Source organism: Nymphaea colorata, chromosome 3, assembly GCF_008831285.2.
Source record: "Nymphaea colorata isolate Beijing-Zhang1983 chromosome 3, ASM883128v2, whole genome shotgun sequence".
Lineage (NCBI taxonomy): Eukaryota > Viridiplantae > Streptophyta > Magnoliopsida > Nymphaeales > Nymphaeaceae > Nymphaea > Nymphaea colorata.
The window spans coordinates 9,712,420-9,736,543 of record NC_045140.1 but is presented as its reverse complement, the minus strand read 5'-3'; the positions used below and the strand labels follow the sequence as shown (position 1 = coordinate 9,736,543).

The window sequence follows — 24,124 nt, the reverse complement described above, 5'->3', positions numbered from 1 at the left end:
CCTATTAGAGCATGTATAATTATTGTTTAAGCATGCTACAATTTCGAATTGATGAATTAGGACGCATGTTAGCGATTTTGTTTTTGGGGGAAAGTTTATGATTATGTTGAAAAGCATTGATTAATGCCTATAATGATCATTTAAGCATGATGAGTTGATTTTCGATGCAATAGGGAAGCATGGTAGAGTTAGAGACGTTGGGGAGAAACGTAGGACCGCCTTTGGGGAATGCTTGGAGCACCCTTGATGTCGTGGGTGGTATGTGTAGTACGAAGAGGGCGTGCATGTTGGGAAGACGCTTCAACTAAAGGAAAGTTTATGAGAAATGCGTTAAGGATGGATTGATCGAAGCATTGGGGTTTTGATGTTGGGTGGAAACGGCAAAAAGTTGCACAGTAGCCTATTAGAGGGCTTGTAGGTCGACACTACCCGTCGACACCCTCTTGAGGCGATGACATATGCCTCAATGATTTTGTTTTGTATTTATTTGGAATGTTAAGATAACTAGTAGAAGTCTTACCTTTTGTTTATGTCTGCAGGTGCACCGGGCACGTCCCGTCGACCTTGAGTTCGAAGCTCGAGGAATTTTAAAGAGTTTTGTGAGCGCGCCACAGGTATGGCGACATTCCAGGCAAATCCATGCCTGGGCAAATGTGTGATTGTGTGCTCCTAGGATCATGGGATCCTAGGATTGTGATGTGACTTGATTGATTGTCTTGTGAATGAGTATATGTATGTTTGTCCATGCTTTGATATACGATATGAATTGTTTGAAAGGTTATTAGTAGTTATTTTGAAAAGGTTACGCATTTGCATGTGCATGCTAGAATTGATATCTGTTTAGGACAAATGAGGTGGGGTATCGAGTTGAGTGTCTCCTCGACCCCAATTATGCATTAGAAAGTATCATAGAATGATAACTGCATAGGACAGCTACGAGTCAATCGCAGATCGAGACTACTCTCTATGGTTTGGCTACGTTTTTCAAAGATATGATTGATGTGATAAGTGATATGAATGTTGTATTTTGTTGCATATTCATTGCTGTGGGCAATAATGCAAATGAATGGATTGGAGGGTAACTGTACCCATATTATATGACGGCTAGCTATGACTGTTAGTGTTATGGATAAACCTCGTGTGGAGGCAATTGGAAGTGTGGGTGCACTCGTGAAGTGTACCAACCTCATGAGCTAGCCAGCCAGTTTCTAAATGCATTTTTCTAATGATAATAACAAATGATTAAGAGATGAGAGGCCAGTGGGATGTGGCTATGTGTTTGGGAGACGTCCCGTTTTCGCCACTGGTCTCGCCTGTTCGGAGCGCAGGCGGTGCAAGGCCCCAGGGTAAGTGCTTGGAGCGTGGGCTCCCGCCTTCCCAACCTGGGTGTCCTAGGGAAGGCTAAGTATCTCTCCTTGGAATTCACACATCCAGGGTTGAGTGCTCTATCGCTGCAGCGGATGAAATGGATCCATACTGTATGGGCCACCACGGGGGTTGTCTCTCGGCTGTAAGCCGCCCATGGTGTGCACGTGCCTGTGTTGCACCCACAGGAACTGTTAATTCACTAAAGTTAATGAAAATGTAATGTATATGATTGAATGTATATGACTGATGTGCATCTGAATGATATGAATGCAAGTGTTATGTTTAAGCTGGCCTTGCATGAGATTGAAATTGTGTTAGTGCGGCCATTTAAGTGGCCTTTACGTGTCACACTCTGACCCGACATGATGATAGATGATTTTGATATTTGTTCTCTTATTTGAGCCCTACATGGATGGGTTTGGTATTTTCCTGGCTTGTTGCCATACTGCGAAGGCTGAGCCTTCAGTTGTTTTCTTTTTCAGGTTTTGGCAGACCCTGAGCAGCAGGTTGAGCAGATGGCTTCACTCACGTCCTACTGGGAGGTTTTGGGTTTTGTTTGTATAGTGTCGGCGAGTCTTGCTTCGTTTGTATTGATGTCTTATTTTGTTAGGCATCAATGTTAGGATTTTGGGGCATTTTTGTCATGTATAGGGATGTGATTTTGTATGAAATGACGTTGTTCTATAAATGAAAGTTCGCCCCATTGTTTTGAATTGCTTGGCTCATTTCTTTTGAATTGTTGTGTAGTCACACCTCGATGTTTGATGTTTAGAAAAAAAAAAATGGTTGTGTCAAAAGGTCGGGGTGTGACACTCCGCCTCTTCCTCCTTCCTCGCCCTTCTTCTCTTCCTCCCCCTTGCGTAGACTTTTCCCCTCACCGTCAGCACCCTCTCTCTGGCCGTCTCCCTCTTTTCTCTCGTGCTCCTCACTTGCACCTCCCTCTACGGTCTCTCTTACTCCCTCTGTTCGTTTCTCCCCAACTGTCTGAACCCTCTCTACTTGCCCTCTCTTCTCTCACTGCACTTCCTCTCCATACCGCCAGCCTCCTCCCACTCACAGCTCTCGTGCTCTCTCTCTCAGTCCCAACTTCCCCCTCCCTCGTTGTTCCCTGCCTCCCCCAACAGAATCAATCCCTTAGCCGAACTCCTCCTCTTAAGCATAGTTCTACTTTTCTCACTAGTTGTGGTTGTTGGATTGGAATTGCAGTTTGGGGTTGCCTCTTTCTCTTCATAGCAGCAAATAGAAGGCGTTGTGGTGGCGACATTGCATGATTTTAGCCGTTTGAGGACCTCTCTAACTCGTGAGGTGGCTGCCGGGAGGACTACATCAGTTCGAACTCTTTAATTGGGGTGAGCAAGGCTTAATCGAGTCTATAGTGCTGTAAATTTTCTGTTAGAGCATGTATAATTATTGTTTGAGCATGCTAGAAGTTAGAATTTGATGTTTAGGGAGGCATGTTAGCGACTTGGCTTTTTGGGGAAGGTTTAGGATTATGTTGGAGAAGCGATGATTCATGTATATATTGATCTTTAAGCTTGAGGTGTTGATTTTCAAAGCAATAGGGAAGCATGGTAGAGATTTGATGTGGGTGAGAAGATTTAGAATCGTTTTGATGAGCATGTGGCACAAGCTTTTGTCAACGGGCGTATTGCGGTGTTAGTTGGAGAAGAACATGTAAATTGGGAGTATTTGTGGGGAAGACGCTTTAACTATAGACAAAACAATAGGAGTTTGTCATATCCTGCACCTACACCCATGTCCAGCCCAGCTGACACAGGCATTGTGCCCTTTCAGGTACTGTTTGTGCAACATAGCTTAGATGCAATAACCATAAAGTCAAGCAAAGGTGCAAAGACACACTGGATTAGTGAAGGTGAAGAACAAGCATCGTGGAACCAACTAAAAGTATCTAAATAATGTCGAAAGAATCAAACTCAATCACTAATTCTAGCCAATCTTCATGTACCAGAAACATGTACAAAAAGGCTAACTTAGGCTATTCAATGGATTTTCAGGTTAAGCAGCATACAGTTTATGTATCCCAAATATCATTGTAAGATTAGAGTTAAGTAGCAAGTGCCTAGAGCATCAAGACAGGAAAAAGAAAAAAGTACGTCAAGCAATACCTGTTGCAGTAAGCTCTCAGCCATTTCACAGTCCTCAGACTGTCCACATGCTTGAATTACATTGTTAAAAGACAGTACCAACAACTTCTTAAGCCGCTCTGAGAGCCCCCATTGCACAGGAGATACATTTGTACTTCCACATATGACTGGGTTCATTGAGCCATACTGAACTTCACTGCTAGAATTAAGCACAACATTTTCTCTGCAAAATTGGTTCTCCTGAAGGGATACTTCCTGTGGCATGGTAGGAAAGACACAATCATTTTCACCAAATTTACCATCACAGTTACTCAAAATTGTGTCTGCTTTCAACTCTGCATCAGATACACTACTCCTAGGCACAGACTCAACAGAATCATCACCGGCTACTCCAGAGCCCAATGAAATTGAATGCTGATTGATGGATGGTATTGGAATATCAAGTCTTGATGCATAACGTCGCTGCTTCCATGGCACTTTAACTGCAGCAGCTGGACATGTCGCTTTGATCATATATTGCAAGGTATCATATGCAGATCTTGAGTCCCCTAGTTTTGAAAAAGCACATATAAATTTGTGGATGCAGACAAGTCGTGGTGTGTAGTATTTTCTGTATTCCTCCCAAATTTCATTAACTGCAACGAGATTATGCTGCTGAACAGCGAGCTGCACAATTTTTTAACTTCAGCAACCAATTATCACATATGACCTCATAAAAAATATCCAAAATTTACATAAATCAAAATTGATAGAATAAGGGCTTGTTCATAGCATTTCAAGTGTGGGATTGACTAGGGAAGAGTCTTGCATCTAAGTTTTTGAGAAAGGTTGATACTTACGTACCTAAGTCCCTTACTACCTCGGTTTTTGGTTCATAACTCTTTTTGGATGCAAATAGAAGATAGTTATCAAGTAGGCTATAAACTTCCATATGGGCATTAGGGTCCACACAGGAGCAAGTCATTACATTGTCATATCAATTCTGTAAATGGATGCACTCAAATATATGTTGCTGGCACTGCAGCTTATTAGACCAGGTTACTAAGAATTCAAGTGGCCAAATTGGTGACCCATGGGATTGATGTTCAAAGGTTGATTTTCTGGTCATCCTTAATACAACAGCATACAAGTCAGTACTTCAATCATTTTCTTTTGAAAGTTTTGCAGAACATCACCTAACCATTATTGTCTAGTTTCATTTTCTGATATCCTCTACCATCTCGTTTGGCATATTGCTGGGGCACAGCATATTTAAAGGACATAAATCTGTGTGACCTGGAGGCCCATTTGTTCTCTTTCAAAACAGGATAGGTATCAAAGTTCACAAAATTTCGGGCCAAATGAATTTTGGACACTACTAAAGTCCACTATCTTTGTCGACAAAACTTCATACCTATTGCCACAGAAGAAAGAAACAAAATCTTATATATTTCCAAAATGTAAACATAGGAGAAACACACAGTGCCTTCTTGTGGGAAAAGGGGAAACAGAGAAAACAATTTAAGGTTTCAACAAACTTGTAAGGCTAACACAAATGATTCCTAAATTCTAAAAACAAAAAATCTAAGTCACACGGGTGCGCCAAATATGGTGGCGCACCCACGTCGCCTCGGATGCGGATGCGGCCCAACACGGCACCCGACTCAGTCAAACCGAATCAGGTGTTGTTGACCGCACCCATTCTTCTTTTCTGTTGTTTCTTTTTCATTTTTTTCCTTCTCCAATCTTTCCCTCTTCTTTTTTTCCATCTTCTCTCTCTCCTCCCCTATTTTATTTATTAAAACTTTGAATTTTGTAAATTTTGTATGAGATTAAGGTAACCTTGATAAAAAAAAGTTTAAAAAATATAGCAAATAAAATTACTTATATAATAGATAACATATATATATAATATATACATATATATATATACATATATATATATATGCTCTCGCTGCACCTGCACCCAATTTTTTTGAACTTCCCGCACCCTGCACTGGCACCAGCACCTGCGCCCCGCACCCATGTTACATAGCAAGAAACTTAATTCAAAGATTTTGTGTAACTTTCCACTCACTCTTCAATTAGGCACTGCCTTGCTTTATTGTCAATGTCCATACACTTTTCAATTTCTCCTTCACTGCCAACAAATTCTGAATTAATATATAATTCTTTCTATGCAGTTGGAATAGTGAGGACACGCATAATCTTAGCACAAGAACGCATAAAAGTCCAGGCCTAGGAACTCATATAGAATGAGAGGACTCCCTAATAACTAAAATTAATAAACTTATGTTAAGGAAAAATGTATTTGAAAAGATTTACAACTTAAGACACAAGTTCTAAGATAAAAGTGCATAGTTCAATGAAAGATTCACAGGATAAAAGACCTTAAGAAGCTCTCCATAGGTTTCCTCAGACCTGCCAATAAATTGTTCATCCATCAGTTGCAAACACTCATTTGCAAGGTCTGAATTTTGGTTGCAACTACGCAAGAAGGCATTAAAAATGGACAGATGAGGCTTTGTTTGATGACTCTTCCCAAGCAGCTTCAACCAATTAAGTGCCTGAAAAAGATTAACAAATCATACATCTCCTTCAAAGTATTGACAGAGCAGAGAAAAAAATTAAAGAAATTAAATCCTTACAATCAAGACATGAGAACTTTAAGATAATATGCTATACCACCAATGTGCTAAAAAGAATGCAAAAATTACATATAAGGCACTCATAAGTTGAAATAACTAAACACGAAAGACTAACAGCAATAACAGATAAGCTACTATCCTGGAATTACAATCGGTTCCAAATAAAATTGAACAAATTGCAATTGCTTTTTCTTCAGTCAATTTTTTTCCTCTAAGCTTCTGCTTGTTGACCTTCATACCTTATGAGTTTAGCAACGAAAAGAGAAAATTTTTTGTTAACGACCTGATAAGAATGAGATTCCACTTTGAGGTCAAGTTGAATCTTCAGTAAGAAATATTTGTACACAAATTCAATACGAACACACGCCTTACCATTTACTCACAAAAGACTCGGTCAATTTAACATTACACAATTGGTTACTCAGCCAACTTCTGATGGCCCACATAAAAAAGTTAAGAATCGGCTCATCAAAGGGGCTTTGACATTAACCAAAACCTAGAACATGGACAAGAAAGAATATGTTCAGGTATCCAAACAACAACTGTTTTCATGATTCAGCCAATTTACAAACTATTTGGCACTTCATCATAAAGCTAACACTTAGAATGCCAAGTTCATGTTCAGATAAAGCAGCAGTCACTACCAGTAAACTTGAAAGAGCACAGTTTGAAATAAAGATGCACAGCTAAAGTAGGTTATGCTACTTTATTTTGGAAGCAACAAGTATTATGGGCGGAAAATAGTAAAAACAAAACCAGTAGGGAGTTGAGCATACCTGATCTAGATAGCCACTTTTAATCAAAGAGAGAAGCATAAGCGTTGAGCAATTTTGGTTGACTTTAATGTTTTTTTCATCCATGAATTTCCATACCTCCATCGCAAACTGGATGAAAAGTTCAAATTATTGTAGCAATATATTTGCTCATAGAAACATTTAAGGAAATTTATGCCATGAAATTTCAAGACAATGGAACAATGGAATGGAAAAAGAAAGAAAAACATGCTGATATCCATAGCCAACAGAATCAACAGCAACAAAAGAGAACAGTTAAAGATTGAACCGCCTAGCACATTATACTTCTACAGGCATATATATCCCCGTTGTTCGATGATCATGAGTGGAAAATCCTGTTCGCGCCAGAGCCATAGAGAATCAGATGTTTGACTGTAAACCATCAGCAAGAGCAATTATCCAACCACAGATGAAATGAGATAGGTTCCAGGTGGAAAAGGTCCAGGCAAGGGAGCACCCTTTCCCATAAAGTGAGTCCTGCAACAGGGGGAGAGAGAGAGAGGAAGAGAGAGAGAAAGAGAGCTGACAGGTTGCCAGAGCAGCAGGGCGACTGGAGGAGAGCATATAGCAGAGCTGGGGCCATTCAGCAAAGGCCAGACTAGAACAGGAGGTGCTGCAAAGGAGCTTTGATGGAGGCTGCGAAATGAAAATAAGGACCCACAAGAGCAGAAAAAGAGTTTAGGGATGGCCCTTAAATTTCAGAAAGTATTCTGGAGCTTGATGTGCCTCTTCCATTTTTTGAAAAAAAAAATAGAAAACTTTTCCCAAACCATGTTGTTTCCTGGTGCATCAATGTGCCCTGTAAGCAACAGAGATTAGCTGACAAAACTATCTCTTTCTTGTCTCTGATCTCTCCTTTTCATATTTTTCCCTTCTAGCATTTCACATCTTACTCTCGTGTCAAGCAACACCTTTATTGTCTTCATCTATTTTGCTCATCCTTGCACACAGTAACAATCGATTTATGATTTTTCTGTGGCTCTCAGAACTGTCATTTTAAGTTTCAAGTTGGTTCATTCCTTTCTTCTTTCTCTTGTGAAATTTTGATAGACTTATGTATGTGTGTCCACTTGATTGGTACTTGGTACTTGGTAGATTACAGTGGTATTGTTTCTTTGTGATTATATCTGAACTATTTAAGATGGTCCATTTGCATATGATATTCTTCTCATTGTTGTTGCTTCTGCTCCATTGACGAGGTTGAGTCCTTTGTTGCTTTGTGATTGGATTAGCCACATTTATGGACTTCTTTATAAGATTGTTTCTTTCTAATTTGCATGATATGATTAGACAATAGATAATATCACAGTATTAATACAACATCGTACAATATATGTGAGTTGAATGCAACAAGCAATTAGGACATTCAAGTTTCCAACTCGTGCAGTGGTTTTGTTCATGTTAAGTACTTAGCTTGAAAAGTGAAGCCCGTACTATGAGTATTAAATTTTTTTCGAATTCGTACTACAAATAGGACCATGTTGTTCAGTTCCCTGTAAATGTTATCGGCAGACCTTTTTTTCTGGACTGATGATATACATGTTAATTATTTGCCACATAGATGAATATTTATGGAGAGAAGAATCTAGTATAACTAACAAACCCTCCTGCAAACATGCTATCTACTTTATTAGCTTTCTTTATACCATGCAAATGTCGGTATCCTCAAAACATTTGCTTGGAACTTGTGATAAAACTGTAAAGGCATAACCGTCTTTTCCACCTTTAACTGGAGCAGCCCAACCGTAACATTTTTTAACCCAGGAAACATTTCCCGTTTTCCTTGTTTGATACTTTTGAATTCCTGCTTAGCCATGGGTGTTTTTCTTTATAGTGGTTCGTAAAAGATTTTCTTCTTGTGATATTTTACATGAGATAGATTAGGTAGCAATAACTGATGTTGCTTCAGAGACTTAGATTCTCTTGTTGCTATCATTTCCAAGAAAAAATGAACACAGGTGAATCCTGATGCATTGAGTTTCAAGGGTGATTGTGATTTTTGTTGAAAGTAAAAAGTTTGGCTTTAAGTGTAGTGTGGTAGTTATTTGAATATTTAAAAGTTAGGGTTCTCTTTTGTCCTTTTTAATAATTTAGTTGTCCTTCTTTTGTAAATGATACAGCCGTGCCCTAATCTCTCCTTTAGTAGAGATTAGAGCACGATATTGAAGTGATCTTTTTTACCGCCTCTCTCTCTCTCTCTCTTTCTCTCTCTCGTTCTCCCCTTCCTCATTACGGAACATGGTATCAGAGCCACGACTCAAGCTGCTGGTGTAATTTTTATCGTCTCAAGCTGCTGGCGTCATCGTCTCAAGCTGCTGGCGTGATCCTTTATCGTCTCAAACTGCTGGCATCATCGTTTCTTGCCCATCTTTCTTACGAGAGCATCTCAGGCTGGTGCTGGTGTAATCTCTAACTTATCTCATACTTCTTGCTGCGTGGAGGAGGATCTGATCTCGCCTATGTGGAAGGCGTGACCAGATCCTCACGTGGAGTGTGTGGAATTTTTTTTTATGTGCTGTTCATGGCTGTTTAAAGCGTTGAAGAGAAGTTAATATGCTGCTTGTAGTTGTGGTTTAAGGGATGATCAGAAATTCTGGTGAAGTAGAATAGGTGCACAATTTGTCTACGCAAGATGTGGAATGTTAGTAGCAGCGGCAGACTTCCTTTATAAGGATTTTTCAGCACGTTCATTCCTTGTCTTCTCTTGTGTGCTTTCAGCAGTTTTTTTTTCCAGCAAGGTGTCCCTTTTTTTCTTGTTTTTATCGTGCTGTTTGGGGTTGTTGAAAGAAGCTTGTGCACGTCTCTTTGTTTTGTTCATGAAGTCTGCGTGAAGTCCTTTGTTTTGTTGCTGAAGTTTGCTTGAAGCTGCTGCATATATATATTTTATCTTGGTCTTCTCATTCTTGCTGTGATTTATTATGGCTGAGAACCAAAGATCGGAGGGTGGTAATGATCATAAAGGAGTTGGAAATCCCTTCTCCTATGGATCTACAGTTAAATTAGATGGACACAACTATGAACTATGGTCTAGATCCTTTATGTTGTCAGTAAAAGGACATCGAAAGAGACACATAATTGAAGAGGATGAGCCTATTAACAAGACAGGGAAGTACATAACCTGGGAAGAGGATGACAGCATGGTTATGTCTTGGATTATGAATAGTGTTCAACCTCAAATTGCTTCTACTATTACTTACTATACTACTGCGAAGGAGATGTGGGACTTCCTTAGACAGACATATTCTCAAGATAAGAATGTGAGTAAAATTCTTCAAGTTGAAGAAGAGTTGCACAACCTCCGACAGGGAAATCAAGATTTATCCCAATACTTTGCGACAGTGAAAGCTACTTATTGATAGAAATGTAGCACCAATATCTGTAACCCGAAAACAGCACTCACGCAGGAAGATAGAGAGAGAGAGAGAGAGAGAGAGAGAGAATGAAAACAAGAAGAAACTGAGGAGAAGAAGCCGTAGCCAAAATGGTTTGCACGGCCTCTATTTATAATCTCATTTTCAGAATTCTAAGAGTCTCCAATCGTAGAATCCTAGGAGATTTCACAAGCTCCAAGGACATTAATTACATCATAGAAACCTAAGAGACTTCACATATTACAAGGATATTAACTACAACATAGAATCCTAGGAGACTTCCCATATAACAAGGATATTAACTATAACATAGAATCCTAGAAGACTCTTCACATGTTACAAGGACATTAAATATTTTAACACATTCTACAAGGAGGTGGAATCCTAAGAGACTCCTCTTCAACGTGCTGGTGAAGGATTTATATTTTAACACCCTCCCTCAAGTTGTGCATGGTTTTGCACCATGTACAACTTGCCTTTTAGAAACCAAAATCGTTCCTTTGTTAATCCTTTTGTAAATAAGTCTGCAACTTGTTCATCTGTACGAACATAAATAGGCTGAATTTCCTTGTCTTCCACCTTTTGTCTAACAAAGTGTTGATCAATCTCAATGTGCTTTGTTCGACCATGTTGTACGGGATTAAAGGTAATGTTAATAGCGCTTTGATTATCGCACATTAACATTGATGTTTTAATCTTTTCTCCAATGTCTTCTAGCAAATGTCTAACCCATGTAACTTCAGCAGTACCTGCAGCCATGCATCTGTATTCAGCTTCAGTGCTGGATCTTGCTACTGCCTTTTGCTTTCGACAACTCCAAGACACAAGATTACGTCCAATGAAAATACAAAAACCAGAAATGGACTTTCTTTGATCGGGATCTCCAGCCCAATCTGCATCTGTGAATGTCATAAGTTGATGTCCAGTAGTTATATTTTCACTCTTACCATAAACTAAGCCATCTCCTGCTGTCCCTTTAAGATATCTTAATATTCTTTTGACAGCATCCATGTGAGTATCTCTAGGTGCATGCATAAATTGGGATACTTGATTCACAGCATATATAATATCTGGTCTAGTAAATGTAAGATATTGAAGTGCCCCAACAATACTTCGATATTGCGTAGGATCTTCATATAACTCCCCATCTTGAGCACTTAGTCTTTGATTTAGAACACTAGGAGTTCCAACAGGCTTACAATCAGACATACCTGACTTTTTCAACAAATCCAACGTGTATTTCTGTTGTGTCAATGTGAGGCGATTATTGTGCCTATCAATCTCCACTCCAAGAAAGAATCGTAAATCACCAAGCTCTTTCATTTTGAAGTTTTGCATCATCAAAACTTTAGCTTCTTCTATGTGTTTTTCTGAATTGCCTGTGATAACAATATCATCAACATATATAAGAAGTAAAGTAAATATGTTTTCCTTTCGATAAATGAAAAGAGAGTGATCTAGAGGACATCTCCGAAAACCACATTCTTGAACCTTGCAAGAGAAACTGTCAAACCACGAACGTGAGGCCTGTTTAAGTCCATAAATAGATTTTCTTAGTTTGCAAACCCATGCATGAGAGTCTCCTTTCGTGTATCCTGGAGGTTGTTCCATATATACTTCCTCCCTTAAATCACCATGAAGAAAAGCATTCTTCACGTCCATTTGATGTAGTCTCCATCCATATTCAACTGCCAATGATATAATCACGCGAATTGTTCCCATTTTGATCACAGGGCTGAATGTCTCATCATAATCTTCTCCATATTGTTGTGTAAACCCTTTTGCTACTAACCTTGCTTTGTGTCTTTCTATGCTGCCGTCAGGTTTGTATTTAATTTTGTATACCCATTTGGAGCCCACTACCTTCTTTTCGTGTGGCCTCGGAACGATCTCCCATGTTCCACATTCATGCAAGGCATCCATTTCTTCTTTCATAGCCTTTCTCCAATGATGTGATTTTGATGCTTCATCAAATGAAGTAGGTTCTTCCTCCTTGCCAACTTTTGCCATGAATAACTGAAAATCAAGTGATAAAGAATCATAGCTAACCCACCTGTGAATGGGATGACGAATGCGTTGGGATCTTCTAAGGTGGGGCATGTTGTCTTCTTCACTGTGAGCATCTCTGTCCCTTAGTCGTCGACTGTAGATAAGACCCGAATACCGATGTGCATCGTTGCTCTGTTCATTATTGTTTTCGTGATGACTTAATGACTGTGTTGGATCTTCTTGATTTTCACTTTGAGCCATATCCGACGGTTGTATTGCTCTCTCTGAATCTTCACTTTGAGGCACATCATTTTCTATAACAGGATCTGCATTGAATAACTGTGTACTGGTCCAGGGATCATAAGATTCAATGGTCATAGGCATTTCATTTGTATTATCAAAATTATGTTCATCAAAAATGACATTTCTTGAAGTTTTGATACGTTTAGTTGTTGGATCATAGCATCGAAAACCTTTATATTCATCAGCATATCCAACGAATCTACATTGAATAGCTTTGTCTTGAAACTTGTTCCTCAAGGCAGCATCAACGTGAACATAGCATACACAACCAAAAACCTTCAAGTTCTTGTAATCAGGTTGTTTGCCTAAGAGTGTAAAATATGGCGATTTAGACATCAAGAGTGTCATAGGCAAACAATTTATTATGTATACAGCAGTATGGAAGGCTTCAGTCCACAAAGAAATGGGTACATTAGTATCATGCATCATGCTCATGGCGCTTTCAACTATATGTCGATGTTTCCGCTCAACTACACCATTTTGTTGTGGTGTGTAAGGGCAGGAAATTTGTCTAGTTATCCCTTTTTCACGTAGAAATTCAATAAAATCAAGCGAGGAATATTCTCCCCCTCCATCACATTGAAAATGCACCACATTGGATGAAAATTTAGTTTGAATCATGGCATAGAAGTTTCGAAATATGTGAGGTACTTCTGATTTGTGTTTCATGAAGTAAATCCAGGTGAAACGTGAGTAAGAGTCAATGAATAAAACATAATATCTTGACCCAGACATGGAATCAATAGGGGCTGGCCCCCATACATCAGAAAAAATAGTTTCAAAAGGTTTGGAAGCCCTTTGATTTATATTATGGAAAGGTAAAACATGACTCTTACAAAGTCCACAACTTGAACATTTTTTGACACTTGAAGTAAGAGGTAAACTTGATCTTGGAATGAGACTATCTGTGACAAGTTTTTCAATGAAATGTCGACCACAGTGTCCTAGCCGACTATGCCACAAATCAGACTCCAAAAATTGGTTAGGGCCCCTTACTTTTGATTGAAAATGGCAAGAACTTGGCACTGATGACGCATTATGAGAAAGAGAAAATGTCTTCAATCCTATATCAAAAATGGATGAATCCTTAGGTAGACATTCCTTGAGGACGTACATATTCCCTTGACGCTCCCCTCTAGCGAACATTTTCTTCGTTTGGAGGTCCTTGACATAGACAGAAGAAGGTGTGAATTCAACAGAAGAGCTTGTATCATCAATGAGTTTAGAAATGGATATGATGTTCTTTTTGATATTGGGAGCAAGAACAACATTAGACAGTGATAGAGACGAGGATGACAATGGAATATGTGCATTTCCAATATGTGTAATAGGATGAGATTTTCCATCACCTGTTATAATGCAACTTCTACCGTAATGAGGGGATAAGTTAGTCAATTTACCTGCATTTCCTGTCACATGGGTAGCTGCACCTGAATCCAAGAACCATTCTCCCTGCTCATTTTGCTTTATAGTCATCTTTGAGAATGCGGCCATCAATAGCTGTTGCATATCTTCAGCGGTGGATTTAGAACTTTGTCCTCCTTGTTTATAATCATGTCTTACCTCTTTGTTTTTATTTTGAGGATTAAACCAACATTGTGCCTTCATGTGTCCTTTCTTGTTGCACTGAAAACAAATTGGTATTTTTCTTGAAGTATCCAAAGGAGACATACCTTGGTTATGTGGTGTTGGTAGAATGCCACGACCACCATGGTTGGAGTTCCCATGGCTCTTACCAAACTTTACATTCATAGCCAACACATTTTGGGAGTTCCCTTGATCAGTCCTTTCAATGACTCTTTTCATATTCATTTCATGTTGGAGAAGTTTACCTTGTAGTTCGTTGAAGGAAGGCAGAACAGGAAGGACCTCAAGAGCTGTAATAAAAGCATGATAATCATGCCCAAGTCCATTCAAGGTTTGCTGCACCTTTTCCTTATCAGAAATGTTATTCCCTGAGGCAGCAAGTTGGTCTGCGACGGCCTTAATACGCCCCAAATAATCCATGATAGACGTTGAACCTTTGCTCAAATTCTGAAATTCTTTCTTTAAGTACATAATTCGAGCTTCTGATATTTGGGAAAAGGTATCAGCAAGGGTTTCCCATAATTCTTCTGCAGTACAATCATCAGAAACTGAAAGTAACACTTGTTGAGATAAAGTGGACAAAATATACGCAACCAGACTTTGATCACGTCTCATCCACATAGCATGTTCAGGATTGTTGTCTTCATGAACAGCAATAACTTCTCCTGCCTCATTTTTTATTTCCTGTAAGACGGATATTGGTGGAGCCTTTGTTGAACCATCGAGATGTCCAAAGAGGCCTTGACTTCTTATGAAAGGCATGATTTGCCTTTTCCAGATCAGATAATTCTCATGGTTGAGTTTTTCGGTAATAAGGTGAGGAAGAAAACTTGAGGACATGCCAGAATGCGAAAGGTTTTCCATGACAGCAGAAAGGAATGGTATATAGGTAGAAGATGAGAGGGAAAGAATACATGATATAACAAGATGTGTCCTTGGTAAGCAAGAAGAAAAAGGAACAAGAATTGCGCAAGAGAAAAGTAAATTCAGGATAGAGACAAGATGAGAAAAGAGTTCTAACCAGATCAGACCTGTTTGGGCATTTCGTTTGGTAGAGATAACGTAACCTGGCGCTCTGATACCATGATAGAAATGTAGCACCAATATCTGTAACCCGAAAACAGCACTCACGCAGGAAGATAGAGAGAGAGAGAGAGAGAGAGAGAGAGAGAGAGAGAGAGAGAGAGAGAGAGAGAGAATGAAAACAAGAAGAAACTGAGGAGAAGAAGCCGTAGCCAAAATGGTTTGCACGGCCTCTATTTATAATCTCATTTTCAGAATTCTAAGAGTCTCCAATCGTAGAATCCTAGGAGATTTCACAAGCTCCAAGGACATTAATTACATCATAGAAACCTAAGAGACTTCACATATTACAAGGATATTAACTACAACATAGAATCCTAGGAGACTTCCCATATAACAAGGATATTAACTATAACATAGAATCCTAGGAGACTCTTCACATGTTACAAGGACATTAAATATTTTAACACATTCTACAAGGAGGTGGAATCCTAAGAGACTCCTCTTCAACGTGCTGGTGAAGGATTTATATTTTAACACTTATGAACGTCTAAAATTTTTGCGGCCTCCGTGCAAATCGTGTTATAAGTCTCACTTTGAACCTACTATGGTTGCAAAGTTTCTTGCTGGTCTCTCACTTGAGTATGCTGCTGCTAAGGATCAGATGCTCACTGGAAGTGAAATTCCTGAACTCTCTGATGCATACAACAGACTTAGCCGTCTTGCTATTAGCTTGTCTCAACCAACTGGTGTGACGTCTGCCTCTGCTCTTGCTGTGGGGGGTGGTCGTGGTCATGGCTCCACCTATAGTGCCAGAGGAAGAGGTATAGGTCGTGGAACAGGGGGCCGTGGGAGGTTCCAATGCACCTACTGTGGAAAGATTGGACACTTAGAGGATCGGTGTTGGGATAAACATGGCCGCCCATCCTCTTTGTCGCAGGGAAGAAATACGGTCACCAAACAGGGCAAGAGCCCTACTCACTCATCTATGGGCTCTGCACAGATTGCCACTCCTACAGTGGAGGACGCTTCGTCTAGTACAGTGCCAGAGACAGTTACAGTTAGCATTGATAGAGTTGAGTATGAGCAATTTTTAACACACAAAGCCTCACATGCTTCAGCTTCTACAGCGTTGACCGATCGAGCCTTCTCAGCGGGTCCTTCCACGTCTGACTCAGGTACTTTGTGGATTATTGATTCAGGAGCATCGAGACATTTCTGCAGTAGCCCTGGTTTGTTCACTACATTGCATAGATTCTCTCAGCCACGTCATGTCAAAATTGCAGACGGTAGAATGTCACCTATATTGGGTTATGGAGATGTGAAACTTTCTCAGTCTATGACTATTCCACGTTTTATATGCTCCTGACTTTCCATCTCATTTACTCTCGGTTAAACAGTTGACTGCTGATTTACACTGTCGTGTTGTTTTTGACCCTGGTTCATGCTCATTTCAGGACTTGCAAACTGAGAAGATGATTGGTAGCGGCTATGAGAAAGGGGGCGTCTACATCTTGTCGGCTCCAATGGGTCTTGCTGCTACCTCTTCTACATCAGAGCCTACAGCAGTCTTTCAATGGCATCTCCAGCTTGGTCACCCTTTAGCACCCAAGCTTCGTTCTCTCCTACCTAATCTTTCAGTTCCAGAGTCCTTTCAGTGTGAGGCTTGTCAACTTGGCAAGCACACACGTAGTAGTTTTCCTTCGAGTCTTAGTCCTTCAAGGGTTATTTGATCTTCTTCATGTTGATGTGTGGGGGCCTAGCAGGGTTGCTAGCCGAGATAAGTTTAGGTACTTTCTTGTCGTTGTTGATGATTATTCTCGAGTCAGTTGGGTATTCCTGTTGAAGGAAAGGTCTGAAGTAATTTGTATTCTCAAAAACTTGATTATTGAAATAAAAACTCAATTTAGTTCTGTGGTTAAGTGTATTCGCACTGATAATGCTCTTGAGTTCAAATCATCTATCTTAATGACCTTTTATGCTGAAAATGGTATTTCTCCCCAATTTACATGTCCTTATACCTCACAACAGAATGGAGTCGCCGAACGAAAACATCGGCAAATTCTAACTGTTGCTCGTACCCTAATGCTTCATAATCATGAACCTGCATACATATGGGGTGATGCCATTCTCATGGCTTGTTACCTGACCAATCGTTTGCCATCATCCTCCATTGACAACAAAGTGCCTATCAAACTTGTTTATCCCAATCGAAGCTTGTTTTCTGTTGCACCAAAAGTTTTTTGTTATACCTGTTTTGTTCATATTCTTGGGCCTAAACGTGATAAACTTGCTGCTCAAGCCATTAAGTGTGTGTTCATTGGCCACCCTCGAAACCAAAAAGGGTACAAGTGCTTTGATCCAGTAACTCACAAAGAGTATATCAGTGCGGATGTCACTTTTTTTTTGAGTCTAGGTCTTACTTTAATCCTACCTTTGCATCATCTGAAATGTCATGTCCTATCCCTTTACCTATCCCTCCTATCCCGTTGCAATCATTTCCATCTCCTACTCTGACTATGGATAGGTTTCAAGATCCTCCATTGGTCTACACTCGGCGACAGGACCCCCCCTCTCATGGTCGACCATCAGACTCTTCTCAAGATGTGAGCTCCACTGAAGTAAGTATACGTGATGTTATTCCTTCATATGACTTGCCTATAGCTCTGCGCAAAGGCAAGAGACAGTGTACCATGCATCCTATCTCTCACTTTGTTTCCACTGCCCATCTTGATGATAACTTACAACAGTTTCTTAAGGCTATGGCAGTTCATACTGTCCCAACTTGCCATCAACAGGCCTTACTAGATGGTAAATGGCGAACAGCTATGCAAGATGAGATGGATGCTCTCGTACAGCGTGATACCTGGGAGTTGGTCGATCCACCTGAAGATTGTGACATTGTTGGCTCCAAATGGGTATTTACAGTCAAATATCATTCAGATGGGTCAATAGAGCGATACAAGGCTCGATTAGTGGCTAAAGGTTACACTCAGACATACGGGGTTGACTTCTTTGAGACGTTCTCTCCAGTGGCAAGATTGGGTATTATTCGTCTTATTATTTCAGTTGTGGTACACTCTGATTGGCCTATGTATCAGCTTGATGTGAAGAATGCATTTCTGTATGGTGATCTTGAGGAGATCGTGTATATGCAACAACCTCCAGGGTTCGAGAAACAGGAGGAGTGTAGTAAAGTGTGTCGGTTGAAGAAGGCTATCTATGGACTTAAACAAAGTCCCAGGGCATGGTTCCACAAATTATCAGAGGTAGTTTCACAATGTGGATTTGAACGATCTCCTATAGATCATTCTCTATTTATCAAGAAGACCTCCACAGGTATAGTTGTCATGATAGTATATGTTGAAGACCTCCACAGGTATAGTTGTCATGACCTCAAGCCGGAGCATTATCTCAAAGGAAGTATGTTCTTGATCTACTACAGGACACAGGGATGCTAGGGACCAAGCCGGCTAATCTCCCGATGAATCCTCGGATTCATCTTCATGATGATCAATCAGAACCAGTAGATTCCCGATCTTACAGGTCTCTTATTGGAAAACTACTTTATGTTACTGTAACAAGACCTGACATTAGCTTTGTTGTTGGAAAATTAAGTCAGTTTATGGAAAAGCCTAGAAAAGTTCACTGGGATGCGGCGTTGATGGTGTTGAAATGTCTAAAATCATCCTCAGGCAGAGGTCTCTTCTTTAAGAAAGGTGAATCTCTAGATGTGGTTGCTTACAGTGATGCTGACTATGCAGGGTCTGTTGATGATAGAAGGTCCACAACTGGATTTTGTGTCTTTGTTGGGGGTAATCTCATATCATGGAGAAGCAAGAAACAAAATGTGGTCTCTAGATCTAGTGCAGAATCTGAATATAGAGCAATGGCTCAAACAGCGACTGAGATGACGTGGGTTAAATCTATGCTAACGAATATGAGTATTAATGTTCCTCTCCTTATGAGAATGTACTGTGATAACAAGGTTGCTACTTATATTGCAAACAATCCAGTATTTCATGAAAGAACTAAGCATATTGAGGTGGATTGTCATTATATTCGCGATCTTATAAAAGAAGGTGTGGTGTCTACAGTTCATGTAGCTTCTGAAGACCAAGCAGCAGATATGTTTACGAAAGCACTTCCGATTGGTGATTTCTCTAGATGTTGTAATAAGCTGAGTATGGTTGATATCTATGCTCCAGCTTGAGGGGGAGTGTTGAAAGTAAAAAGTTTGCTTTAAGTGTAGTGTGGTAGTTATTTGAATATTTAAAAGTTAGGGTTCTCTTTTGTCCTTTTTAATAATTTAGTTGTCCTTCTTTTGTAAATGATACAGCCGTGCCCTAATCTCTCCTTTAGTAGAGATTAGAGCACGATATTGAAGTGATCTTTTTACCGCCTCTCTCTCTCTCTCTCTTTCTCTCTCTCGTTCTCCCCTTCCTCATTACGGAACAATTTTATTATGAAAAAACTGCTTCGACATGCTTAATTATACTAGTCACAAAGAGCAGAGAAACAACAAACAGTAAAAAAAAAATTGTGAAACTCTATAGATACAATAGTAAGCAAATAGTCCATGATGTTTGTTAATGGCTGAGAATAATGGTCTTTTGGAAGTAGTATTTAATTATGTTGTGAACCTTAAAGATTTGAAGAGAAGTATAAGAAACGTGAAGGAAAGTGAATAAATTGTAGGGCTGTAGGCCCTTGCAGTTGGAAAAGATCGTCTATTATTATTGTCAAACATGTGATTTTACCTTTTGCAAAATACAGTGAGTTTGATTTTTTAAAGGAACCAACTTGGTATATTGAGAGTTGAGACTCAAGCCTCTAGGTGAGACAAGTTTCATATTTGCAACATCCTTTGATCCTCAAGGCAAAGGCTACCACCATGATAGATAGTTTGCTTCTCGTTTTGATGGTGTTACTATAAAAGCTGTCCAGCATGTCCACTGGGTTTTAAATGAAAGATAGCAGCAAAATAGTCTTGCCTCATGACGTTGTGACCTTCTTTGTGCATGCTTGTGAATTAGACTTCGCATCCGGAAGGAAGATCTGCCTAAATACGAAGAGCATTTGTAATCTAAAACAGCTAAAAGAACAATTGGAGGAGCTGAAGAAGGAAGATCAGTAATTGGAAACTCAGAAGAAAAGGTATATATTTCTTTGTGGCTTGGGACATCCGAACTCCCCCTAACAACATAAAATATATTTAACACCACCTAGTTTATATTAGTGCTAACAGGATATATTAGTCATTAAATTGAAAAATACTGGTGTGAAAAATTAAGCCCAAGGTTTGTGCTTTATTTCTTTACTTAAGTTTGTAAACCTTGTTATTTTGACAGAAATGTAAGATAACACACAGCAGCCCAACAGTAACATTTTAATCCATAATGTTTTTCCTGTTTTATCAAATAGCAAAAACAAAATTCCAGGCCGCAAAACACACAAAAGTTTTTCACCTAAATTATTTTTCTACCCACTTTGAAACCGGAACAATTTTTCTGGAAAAAGATCAATAGAAGGTGGATGTGTGATAAATTTGTGAATGGTAATGAGAAGAATTATATAAAGCTTTAGTCAATATCAGGAAAAATCTTTAGTAATAAGGGGCAAGAATCAGAGAAGTTAATAACCTACCAGTGGCTTAGGGGCCGTTGAACAGTACCCAAGAATGGGGAGAAGATCCTCAGCAGATAACTGTTTGCAATCACTATTCCAAAGCAAACAAGAAGCCTTCCCCTCATCCCCAAAGCGTAATGCATCCACAATCTGAACATTCATCTGCCTTGTTCTTGACTGTTCCAGAAGTGCTAAATGCCCGTAACCTGCATGAAATAAGAAATTCAAGACCTATACTTGCTTGCAAGTATGAAACATAGACATTTAGAGTGTCCAGGTATTCTTGCGCGTAACACACTCATATGAAGTATCACTTTTCAGAGTATTAATTTGTTAAAAAACTATCCAAATAATTATGAAAATCATTGCTTTATTCCTTCAGATTACCTAGCAAAAAAATTAAAATTAGAAAGAAGTTTCTCTTCATCATTCATGTATCGAGATGCACTTTTGGATCAACCAACATTTCGGTTTATGAATCATCTATCATCAGCCAGGACACAGCCCATAGCTTCGCACCTCGGTAAAATATACATTATACATGAGGCTCATATAAAATCTGGTAGCAACTACACGAACTATTCTTAATGGCTCCTATCGCCAAATACAATTTTTTCAAGCCAGGCAATGGAAAAGACCTCGTTCAAAATTCAGGAGTTGATGGAAAAATGTTGCCCCCAGTAATTGAACGGAAAACAACTACCAACCCAGAAAAACATGAAGTCTTCGAGGCATTCGGTGAATAAACTACAGTTCCAACTAACCCTGATTCTTCAAAATTTGTCCAGATTCCACAAAAGTGTGATAATTACGAAATCCTCATGTTGACTGTCCTACTATTCGATGGAGAATCGAGTGGAACAGAAAAAAAAAAATACTGTCACAGCAGAAACGAACTACAACATTACAAAGACAAATAAATGCAATGGAATTGGCCTGAGAATTTGAAAAGAACATCGAAGTACCTCTTAGGTAGGAAGAACGCCATTGTTCAGATTCCACCAACGTGACATTGCTCCTACTTAACTAAAAAAAACAACGGACGAAACAACGAAATATCAGCAAATGCAGCATGGAGAGCCAGATAGTTGAGTAGGGGTAAATTCGCAAAGACCAAAACAAAAACAAAAATAGCCGTTGCGATCTCTTCCCACGAAAAGGATAGTCGCAAGAAACTACGATCAGCAATGAAAAACGAAGGAAAATGGAAATTACGTTGCGAGAGAGGCCCCGGCACGAGCCGGAAAGAAGCCGGAGAGGAAGCCTCAGCAACTTGAACATGAATGAACGACGAGCTGAACGAGCAAAATCGATCGATCAATGAAGAGTGTCAAAATGCCAGTGGAGATGAAGGAGCAAAGGGACTATCGACAAACTCCTTGCGTCGACCTCAGGCTTCATATTGAGGAAAGGAGAGAAAGAAAGAGAGCTCGGCCCGGGCCACTTGCGGGCGGGAGGCGCCGCTCTCAAGGCGGCCGAGGAGGAGGAATACTATGACCGGATTTTATCGAAACATCGGCCCAATTCAGTACCGCTGCTAAGAAACTGGCTCTCTGTTTTCAAATTCGCTTCTCGTCGAAACTGGCCCTCTGTTTTCAAATTCGCTTCTCATCGCTCCGCCCTGCTTCCCGGAATCTCCTTTTATTTCACTTCTAGACTTTCGAGGGGGTACTTTCCAGTGAGGAAGGTTTCCCACCGCCCGGAATGTTTTTCAACTTCACTTTCAGTAGGCAGGGTTTTTTACGTTTCGGTAGAAGGTCGAAGCGATGAGAACCATTGCGCCAACCCTTTTAATTTCTTCTTTTTTTTTTTTTACTTCACTTCACTTTCCATTCTAATAGCAATTTCTTCTTCTTTTTTTTTTTTTACTTCACTTCACGTTCCATTCTAATAGCACACTTCTAAAAGTTTCTATTATCCGGCCTTCTTTACACTTGTAATTTTGAAGAAAAAAAATGACACCCCGTTATCTTTTTATTAAACCCATGCTTTTTTATAAAAGAAACTGTCAAATAGGAGTTCTAAACGAACTCACATTATCTTCAAAAACAAAAAACACTAAGTGCTATTTTTTTACAGTATTACTCTCTATCGCCTGATTATATTCATGCCCTTTTCCTTAGTAAGTTTTGTTTATTTAAGTTAACCGAAACCTGCTTTAATAAGTGTTAACATTATCATTTTTATTGAAATTGAATGTTATTAGAAATGCATTTTCCTTTTCGGTTTTCTATTCATTAAAAATTTTCGCCCTTTTTCGCTTATCGGCAACTGTGATCAGTTGTAGGAAATCCAAAACTGTGATCAAATTTTGTAATGGACACTCCATTTTCGCAATCTATGCGTTGCCCAAGAAGGAACCAATTTAAGAGATGGGCATCTCTTGGCTTCTACTTACATGAATATTGATCATTTGCTTTAATTATTCACAACGTAAAAATGGGAATTGAAGCGAATATCCTGATTCAGTGATTCAGCTGAATCGAATATGAGTCAGCAAAAATATTCTTACATTTATTTTTAAAAATATATATATAGATAAACAATCAAAATACAAACAAAACTTTGAATATATTTAAGAAACAGTAAAAATGAAATGGTTTGTGATAGATAGAGCCCCCAGTAGTAGCCGATGGATCAAACTGATTTGTCATCATTTTTTGCGATGATCGTTTATTCAAAAAAAGAAAAAGATATTTAGCTTGTATCGTGCATCTTGTCATACTAAACTCGATTATGTTTCTATTGGAGAAAAGGAAACTCACGAGAGAGGGAGAGAGAGAGTGTGTGGGGTCACACAAAATCATGAAGTATAATATTATATCGAGTGGCATTTTATACATATAACGCTATTGAGACATTAACAGCATATCATAAAAAAATTGCGGTTTTCCCACAGCAGACTCCGCTTGCCGCTTGTCTCTACAAGCCGAGCTCAAGTTCGACTAGTCTCAAAATGGCTGCAAGGCAAACACCTGGTGCCAAGTCCAAACATCGGTTTCTTCCGCTCGTCTACCAGCCCAGGCTGCAGAGCAAATCCACTTCCTTGTTCGTCACAAAATCAATTTAAGTCTTTAAACAAGCCCAGATTGAGTCAGCGCCTATGTACAGTTTGATGCCTTCTATATACATATATATATATATATAACTTACAAAATCAAAAGAAAAAGAAAATCAATTGTTCAAGCCTAAACATTAGGACATGACATTTTAAACTTTTTTTGCATGCATCCAAAGCAATGCCAGTGAGTTTATTATACGCCAGAAGACCAAACAATTTCAAAGTTTAAAAGGTTTCTGCTCATCGAGATGAGCTTGTTACACCAACA

The 24,124-nt window shown here is 39.3% G+C and overlaps 1 protein-coding gene across 2 annotated transcripts in view; it reads right to left on the bottom strand.

Annotated features, from left to right (window-relative positions):
• The window catches only part of LOC116251017 (pentatricopeptide repeat-containing protein At1g76280), a 68,576-nt gene extending 46,035 nt beyond the window's left edge, over positions 1 to 22,541 (bottom strand). Inside the window, exons 1-6 of one of the 2 annotated variants that reach the window (XM_031625065.2) lie at positions 22,011 to 22,541; positions 21,761 to 21,821; positions 20,814 to 21,001; positions 6,877 to 6,984; positions 5,843 to 6,019; positions 3,495 to 4,139 (exon numbers count right to left, since the gene is read on the bottom strand). In XM_031625065.2, coding sequence (XP_031480925.1) covers positions 3,495 to 4,139; positions 5,843 to 6,019; positions 6,877 to 6,984; positions 20,814 to 21,001; positions 21,761 to 21,821; positions 22,011 to 22,076 — 1,245 coding nt within the window. In that variant the 5' untranslated portion in view covers positions 22,077 to 22,541. The remainder of the gene's footprint in view (positions 1 to 3,494; positions 4,140 to 5,842; positions 6,020 to 6,876; positions 6,985 to 20,813; positions 21,002 to 21,760; positions 21,822 to 22,010) is intronic. The other variant, XM_050076923.1, reaches the window with a different exon arrangement.
• Between the last annotated feature and the right edge of the window lie 1,583 nt (positions 22,542 to 24,124).